General features: G+C 39.2%; 1 protein-coding gene and 10 non-coding genes across 11 annotated transcripts in view; all 11 read right to left on the reverse strand.

Moving 5' to 3' along the window:
• The window catches only part of nipal4 (NIPA like domain containing 4), an 11,581-nt gene extending 8,135 nt beyond the window's left edge, over positions 1-3,446 (reverse strand). The window contains exons 1-3 of the mRNA XM_056398317.1: positions 3,248-3,446; positions 1,280-1,384; positions 160-291 (exon numbers count right to left, since the gene is read on the reverse strand). Of these exons, the coding sequence (XP_056254292.1) occupies positions 160-291; positions 1,280-1,384; positions 3,248-3,287 (277 nt within the window). The 5' untranslated portion in view covers positions 3,288-3,446. The remainder of the gene's footprint in view (positions 1-159; positions 292-1,279; positions 1,385-3,247) is intronic.
• Positions 3,447-3,775: 329 nt separating this feature from the next.
• On the reverse strand, positions 3,776-3,848 carry trnav-cac (transfer RNA valine (anticodon CAC)). Its single transcript has one exon. It is a non-coding gene; the product is annotated as a tRNA-Val (tRNA).
• Positions 3,849-3,982: 134 nt separating this feature from the next.
• On the reverse strand, positions 3,983-4,054 carry trnad-guc (transfer RNA aspartic acid (anticodon GUC)). Its single transcript has one exon. It is a non-coding gene; the product is annotated as a tRNA-Asp (tRNA).
• An 839-nt stretch (positions 4,055-4,893) lies between these two features.
• Positions 4,894-4,966, reverse strand: trnav-aac (transfer RNA valine (anticodon AAC)). Its single transcript has one exon. It is a non-coding gene; the product is annotated as a tRNA-Val (tRNA).
• A 96-nt stretch (positions 4,967-5,062) lies between these two features.
• trnav-aac (transfer RNA valine (anticodon AAC)) lies at positions 5,063-5,135 on the reverse strand. Its single transcript has one exon. It is a non-coding gene; the product is annotated as a tRNA-Val (tRNA).
• A 97-nt stretch (positions 5,136-5,232) lies between these two features.
• Positions 5,233-5,305, reverse strand: trnav-cac (transfer RNA valine (anticodon CAC)). The gene has a single exon. It is a non-coding gene; the product is annotated as a tRNA-Val (tRNA).
• A 121-nt stretch (positions 5,306-5,426) lies between these two features.
• On the reverse strand, positions 5,427-5,498 carry trnad-guc (transfer RNA aspartic acid (anticodon GUC)). The gene has a single exon. It is a non-coding gene; the product is annotated as a tRNA-Asp (tRNA).
• Positions 5,499-6,187: 689 nt separating this feature from the next.
• trnav-cac (transfer RNA valine (anticodon CAC)) lies at positions 6,188-6,260 on the reverse strand. The gene has a single exon. It is a non-coding gene; the product is annotated as a tRNA-Val (tRNA).
• A 97-nt stretch (positions 6,261-6,357) lies between these two features.
• Positions 6,358-6,430, reverse strand: trnav-aac (transfer RNA valine (anticodon AAC)). The gene has a single exon. It is a non-coding gene; the product is annotated as a tRNA-Val (tRNA).
• Positions 6,431-6,526: 96 nt separating this feature from the next.
• trnav-cac (transfer RNA valine (anticodon CAC)) lies at positions 6,527-6,599 on the reverse strand. The gene has a single exon. It is a non-coding gene; the product is annotated as a tRNA-Val (tRNA).
• Positions 6,600-6,820: 221 nt separating this feature from the next.
• Positions 6,821-6,892, reverse strand: trnad-guc (transfer RNA aspartic acid (anticodon GUC)). Its single transcript has one exon. It is a non-coding gene; the product is annotated as a tRNA-Asp (tRNA).
• Positions 6,893-7,633: the final 741 nt, after the last annotated feature.

Raw genomic sequence — 7,633 nt, forward strand, 5'->3', positions numbered from 1 at the left:
ATTTACATCTAATGACATCACAACAGAGACACAGTTGAAGTGACAGAGAGAATGGAGCCTTATAATCTGAGTCTGTGATAATAATCAGAACCATTGTTAATATTCAGGGAGGAGTGAGACCTCCTCCTCCTCCTCCTTTGTCTCCTGAGCTCTGCTCACCTGCTCTGGTGTGCCCGGTGTCGGCCAATCGGAGGAGAGCTTTCTTCTTGAGAATGACGCTCCCACCAATCAGGAAGGCCGACAGCAGGGCCAGAGTCAGACCCAGCCACAGGTTGTAGGAGCTGTTTGCATCTGCAGAAAAACAGTCCGTCAGTCAGCTGAGTGTGTGTTCATGAGGGTGTGTGTGTGTGTTTAATGACTAAATCACACCTGGAAACATCCAGAGACTTTAGTGATGATAATAACAATATCGCACAAGTCCATTTAACAAGTTTACAGAGTAGCAGAATACATTAAAAATAATAAATGGCAAAATTTATTTAATTTTAAAGTGTCTTCAGATTGTATCATGAACACAATAATTAAAATTCAAAACAAAAATAAATGCAAACAAATACAAATAAATGAGTAGAAAATTAATTAAAACTTTTTCTTTGATCCCATCTAAAAATTATAATTAAACTTTAATTCAACAAGGAAATAAAATTATTGGTTGGCAAATCAACAATTTGTTGGTCTTTTCGTTTGACCTTTGTAAATACAAAAAATTAACTTTAACTATTTGCATTTATAGAATTTTGAAGAATTTAAACATTGAATAAATCCGTGTGGTGAATGTTACGTAATAATAATTATAATCTGCCCTCCAGATGTAATAATAATGAGTTCCACTGTCACGTTCACGTCCCTCTTTACATAATAACTCTTTCACCCTGATGTTATCACAGCGACTGCAGCCAGTGATTTCACACAGTCAGACAACCTGACACCAAATATTAATTATTATCACTTTATTCAAATTAATCTGAACTGATCTAATCACTGTCTGACCCTGAAAATGTGGGAAGTATCAGTGACTTCAACCTTTAAAATTCAACCTGCTGCAGCAGAAACATCAGAACAAAGATCTATTCTTCTTCTTCTGTGTGACTGAGTGTTGAGGAAGTGTGGAGACACTTCCTGTTAACAAAGGGTTTTATATTATATATATATAAAACTTACAAATAGCTCCTTTAAATCATTTTGATTAAATCACCATGAGAGTCATTGTTTGACCGTGGCGTTTCATAGTGACTGTATGTGTGTGTGTGTGTGTGTGTGTGTGTGTGTGTAGGTTTACCTGTCATGTGAGTGCTGTTGTTCAGGTGAGTCTGGAACAGAGTTTGATCTCCAGTGACCAAACACACGGCAGACTGGGAGCCACACCACAACCTCACCACGGACCCTGCAGAGACAGAGCAGCATGACCGCTCAGGTTTGATTCCCTCGGACTGTTTGAACTGTTTATTCTCATTTCCTGTTTACAGAGACAGTTTCCCAGAATCCCTCTCTGAGACGAGAAACATATAAATACACTAAATGTAAAAAACTTTCGAGTTGGCATCAAATATCAGATTTTTTTTTATCCCGATTTAAACAAAAACATGTTCAGATTGTGTTTAATTAGAGAAAATAACTTGCAATCATACACCTTTGTTTCCTTTGTAGTTTACATTATTAAATAACGCTATAATATAAATTATAGCACAGATTTAGTTTCAAAACTCACACTCAGCGCCTGAATTTCATTTTTCTAAATGTTTGGAAATGATTTAAAACGTCACCAGAGCGTCCTGGGTGTTTTCCCAGCTGAACATTTGATTTGTGAGACTGCTGCCGGGTTGTGAAACACTGGTTTGACCAGTGTCGCTGATCAGAGCGACGCAGCAGTTCAATATTTACACTGTCAACAACGGCGAGGCCTCAGTATACACAGGCTGACATAACACTGACGCTGCAGGTCGGATAAAAAGGTAAATGTTTCTGTTTCACCTGCAACAAGATTAAATTCTTCAAAAAAACTAAAATTATTGAAAAGCAAAAACATAGAGGCAAAGGTCAGAGGTCACATCACCCTCTCAAGAATCATAGTGTCTTTAATCATGACACGATTTGAATCTAAATCTGAAGAAACTCAGTTCATTTTAGTCATTTTTTAAAAAACAATTTCCTAATTATTTCATTAAGTTTCCTAGAAATAATTATTAATTTGGTGGAAAAAACATTTTTCAAATTCAAAATAATTACAAAAAAAGTGAAATTCATCTGCAGACAAAAACATAATTTATCAAATATGAATAAAGAATAAAATTTCTAATGATGAACTAATGGATAAATATTTATTGGGTTTAAATGGAGCTTTATCTCTATTTTTTCTGTAATTAGCACCATGTTACATTAAATTTTCTCCAGGAAACATCCAGGAAAATTATTACAAAATAAGAGTCTGTAAAACATCCTTTATTTATTTAAACTTCCACTAGTTAAATACTGATAAATCATCATTAACATCTAATTCTCTCATCTCTCACCTCTAACTGCAGACTCAAGTCTTCATAAGAAAAGTACAAGTTTTAAAGGTATTTGAACTCTGACCATTAAAACAGCTTCTTCATCTAAACATGTTCTTTTCAGTGCTGTGGTCGCAGGTGAAGCTGAAACAAACGCACCTCCAAACACCTTATAACACCAACAAACAAACAAACAAACACTACACATAGTGTGGGGGTTTGGGGGGGTGTAAACAGAAAGTACAGTGGAGTCAGTTAGTTAGCTGCAGGCTACAACTGAAGCAGCATCTTTATTCTTTTTATATGTATTTATTTACATTTAATCAATATGATGAATGACCTATTAGCAGCTGTTTGCAGTGAACCCTTGGATGTACAGACGATTAGAATCAGTGTGATACTGAAGGAAACTTAAAAACATGAGAATTCTGAATGAAGTTCTGCAGTGATGAGGACTCTATTGTTTTTCTATGATTTCTGAGCAACTTTATGGGCAAGAAAATATCTTCTGGAAGTGTAAATCACACTGAATGTAAAGATATTTGTATCGTGTCTGTTTGACCGAGATGAAGGAGAAATGATGCAAACTGCAACAAGTGGAAAATGAGAGTTTAAAAGTAGCTTAACATCCTTCATCAGCTTTTCTTCACTTCATTTGCTGTTTGCAGGAACTTTTTTCTGCCATATATTTGTGTTTCCTCCTCGACAGAGAAACACGATAAAGAGAGAAATAAAGGAATTTAAATGAGTTTTCTCACCGTTGCTGCACGTCTCATTATTCAGGTGAACATCTCGCATCGTGTCGCTTTGTTGTTTGAACAACGGGAAGTCCCTCGGTCCAAAAAATAAATTCCCTCAAAAGACGAACAACGTTTTTTCCCGGAAATGGAGACAAACACAGTAATTCACCTCCGCACACTGAGACGATGCTCAGCTCTGTGTGACCGACTGAAGGAGCAGTGGAGCGCGAAGGCAGGTAAACAAAGCGACACCTGACTCCGCCCGCCCCGCCCCGCCCCGCCGGTGTCACAGCTGGTGAGTCACCTTCCCCACCCAGCGGCACAAACACCGGAAACGCTTTTTGTGAATCCCACAGGAAAACATTTTAATATTACATATAACGTGATAACCACTACACTACGGAAACTACACATGACTGATGCGTTCAGGGACATACCCGAAACCCTGTTGATCCATATTAGTAGGTAATAAAGACTAGAATTAACACAATAGGCGAACCATTACCTTGTGGATTCTTATTGGTAAGTTTGAAAATGATCAAATTATGTTTCCGCCCGGTTTCGAACCGGGGACCTTTCGCGTGTGAGGCGAACGTGATAACCACTACACTACGGAAACTACGCTTGATGATGCGTTCAGGGACATACGCGAAACTGTTGATCTATAGTAGTAGGCAAGCAAGACTAGAATTAACAAACATTTTAAACGAAATAGTTAATTGTCTGATTATTATTAGTTGTAAATAATAGATACTCCCCGTCGGGGAATCGAACCCCGGTCTTCCGCGTGACAGGCGGAGATACTGTCCACTATACTAACGAGGAGAAGTGACTCCACCATGTGTCCACAAAAAGTGGGTTAGTGGACTGTGCCAGTATTTTATGAAAGTAGAATAGTTTTCTATATAAAAGTCTATATCAGCATTTCAATATATGTATATATTATGTACTGACATACAAGTTATTTTATCAATAACAATCAATTCATTATCATCATTATTATTATTTTTATATGAATTAAAAATAAATTAGTATAAGGAGCCACAAATGTGTGCTTTTAATACAGTTTAGAAGAGGATATGTTATAACAAATTTTCCAAGGATGTCAGGTTCATGTTTACAGTCATTTCCACACATATATTCATACAGGGAAATTAAATGTTGTTCCTAAATGACCTCAATGGAACATGTAAGGTCAGTAAGGAGAAGTACAAGACAATAAATATGTGCAAGAAACGGAATAATTGTAGATTAAATCCAAACATTGTGAACCGAGAACTTGATATGTTGGCAAATTCGGCAAAAAACTTTTTATAAATTGAATTAAATCAACCGCTATGATGAAAAATCTGAATAAATGTGCTGTTTGTTGATCCACTGTAGTTCATGGTCTTCACCACTAGAGGTCAGTGAAGTATAGTGAGTGAGGAGCCTGTGAGAGCAAAGAATAGATGTAAAAGCTGAATGGATGTTACACACACAGTCTACAAGTGGTTAAAGAACCGACCAGTAAAGGCCAGTTATTCAATCCGGCCCAGGACGCATCATCAGGTCACCTGTGAGATTACTTTGGTTGATTCTTACTGTTGATAGATGAGTAAACGTTGAGGACCCAACGATTACCTTGTTGATTCTTATTGGTAAGTTACAAGACGATCGAATAATGTTTCCGCCCGGTCTCGAACCGGGGACCTTTCGCGTGTTAGGCGAACGTGATAACCACTACACTACGGAAACTACGCTGAATGGTGCGTTCAGGGACATAAACCAAACCCTGTTGATTTAAAGTAGTAGGCAAGAAAGACTAGAATTAGCACAATAGACAAAAGATTTTGTTTCCGCCCGGTCTCGAACCGGGGACCTTTCGCGTGTTAGGCGAACGTGATAACCACTACACTACGGAAACCACACATGACTGATGCGTTCAGGGACATACCGGAAACCCTGTTGATCCATATTAGTAGGTAATAAAGACTAGAATTAGCACGATAAACGAAGCATAATGTTTCCGCCCGGTCTCGAACCGGGGACCTTTCGCGTGTGAGGCGAACGTGATAACCACTACACTACGGAAACTATACTGGATGATGCGTTCAGGGACATAAGCCAAACCCTGTTGATTTAAAGTAGTAGGCTAGTAGTAGACTAGAACTAACAAACATTTTAAACGATTATTATTAGTTGTAAATAATAGATACTCCCCGTCGGGGAATCGAACCCCGGTCTTCCGCGTGACAGGCGGAGATACTGTCCACTATACTAACGAGGAGGAGTGAATACGGCTCGGGTTCAGATCGCTCAGTCTCTTCCTCCCCACCACACCCTTCCAGGTCACGCTGTCATTGCCCCTTTCAGGGCACTTTCCAGCACCTGTCCCAAGGACTCCAAAAAAGGCGGGTAGTCTGAACTGCTGTTTGGCGCATAAGCACCGACAACAGTCAGAACCCGATCCCCGACCCGGAGGCGCAGGGACGCAACCCTTTCGTCCACCGGGGTGAACTCCAACATACAGGCAGAGAGCCTGGGGGCCACCAAAAAGCCCACCCCGGCCCTTCGCCTCTCCCCCGGAGCAACTCCAGCAAAGAGGAAAGTCCAGCCCCTCTCAAGGACTTGGGTTCCGGAGCCGACGCTTGTGTGCGTGTACTGCCCGTAGTCACAAACCGACAAACCCTGGTGATCTATATTAGTAGGTAATTGTTGTACTTTTACTTTATGTACACTATTGTAGTGTTACTATTGGTGGGTTACTAACTTAATCACTGTTATACATAAATACACAGAGACGAGGATGCAGCACAAGTCTGATCTTTACTGGCGGGACAATCACACCACTCCAGGTAAGACCAGTGTATCACAGAACTCAGTAGTGGTGACAGTCTAACACAATCGAGCACCGAGTCCTCGATCCAATATATCAAAGTGATAAAGACTAGAATTAGCATGATTAACGGAACATGTTGTTTCCGCCCGGTTTCGAACCGGGGACCTTTCGCGTGTGAGGCGAACGTGATAACCACTACACTACGGAAACTACACATGACTGATGCGTTCAGGGACATACGCTGAACCCTGTTGATTTAAAGTAGTAGGCAAGAAAGACTAGAATTAGCACAACAGACAAAAGATTTTGTTTCCGCCCGGTCTCGAACCGGGGACCTTTCGCGTGTTAGGCGAACGTGATAACCACTACACTACGGAAACTACGCTAGATGATATGTTCAGGGACATACCGTAAACCCTGTTGATCTATAGTAGTAGGCAAGAAAGACAAGAATTAACACAATAGATGTAACACATTGTTTCCGCCCGGTTTCGAACCGGGGACCTTTCGCGTGTGAGGCGAACGTGATAACCACTACACTACGGAAACTTCGGTGTTCAGGGAAACACGGCAACTGGACAGTATCTCCGCCTGTCATGGGAAGACCAGGGTTCGATTACCCAACGGGGAGTGTTATTTTCTGTGTTACAACAGTTATGAATGTTTGTGTCCACATTCATTAATAACATTTAAGTCAATAAGGACATAAAACAAACATTTTAAACGAAATAGTTCATTGTCTGATTATTATTAGTTGTAAATAATAGATACTCCCCGTCGGTGAATCGAACCCCGGTCTTCCGCGTGACAGGCGGAGATACTGTCCACTATACTAACGAGGAGAGGTGACTTCACCATGTGACCGCACACATTGAGTTAGTGGACTGTGCTAGTATTTTATGAAAGTGGAGTAGTTTTCTATATAAAATCAAAAGTCTATTTCAGCATTTCAATATATGTATATATTATGTACTGACATACAAGTTATTTTATCAATAACAATCAATTCAATTTATCAATGAGCATGACCAGCAGGGGGCATCCCATCCTCCTCTGTGTACAGTTTATGGAAAGTAAATGCAAACATAAAAAGGAATTACATACATTGTATTTCACTGACTTTCTTTGTTTGACTTGTTTTTATTTATGTTGATAACTTTCTGTATATCCTTTGCATAAGTCTCTTTTTACTTGAGACTCTTTACAAATGATTTCCAGAGTCCTTTTGATTTCAGTTCTTTATTGATCTATGGCCTCAGTTTTAAAGTTTTAAATACACGTATTTTCTGCATCCGAACATCCAGAGGTGTTTCACTTCATCCTCCTTTGACAGACTAAATGGCTGACGCACCACCTGGAACATAAAGTCATTAACCAAACATTGTGTAAACACTTGTAACACAATGAGGAATATACAAAACACAGTAATAATAATAATAATAATAATAATAATAATAATAATAATATCATCCAACAGAACCAGATGCTGATTGGAACATTAACAGCCTGATACATGCAGCATTGTGTTTACTTCATTTTATGAAGTTGTTCTAACTTAAAAATGGCAACTAAAGGTAACTTAA

The sequence above is a fragment of the Seriola aureovittata genome, chromosome 15 (genome assembly GCF_021018895.1).
Source record: "Seriola aureovittata isolate HTS-2021-v1 ecotype China chromosome 15, ASM2101889v1, whole genome shotgun sequence".
Classification (NCBI taxonomy): Eukaryota; Metazoa; Chordata; class Actinopteri; order Carangiformes; family Carangidae; genus Seriola; species Seriola aureovittata.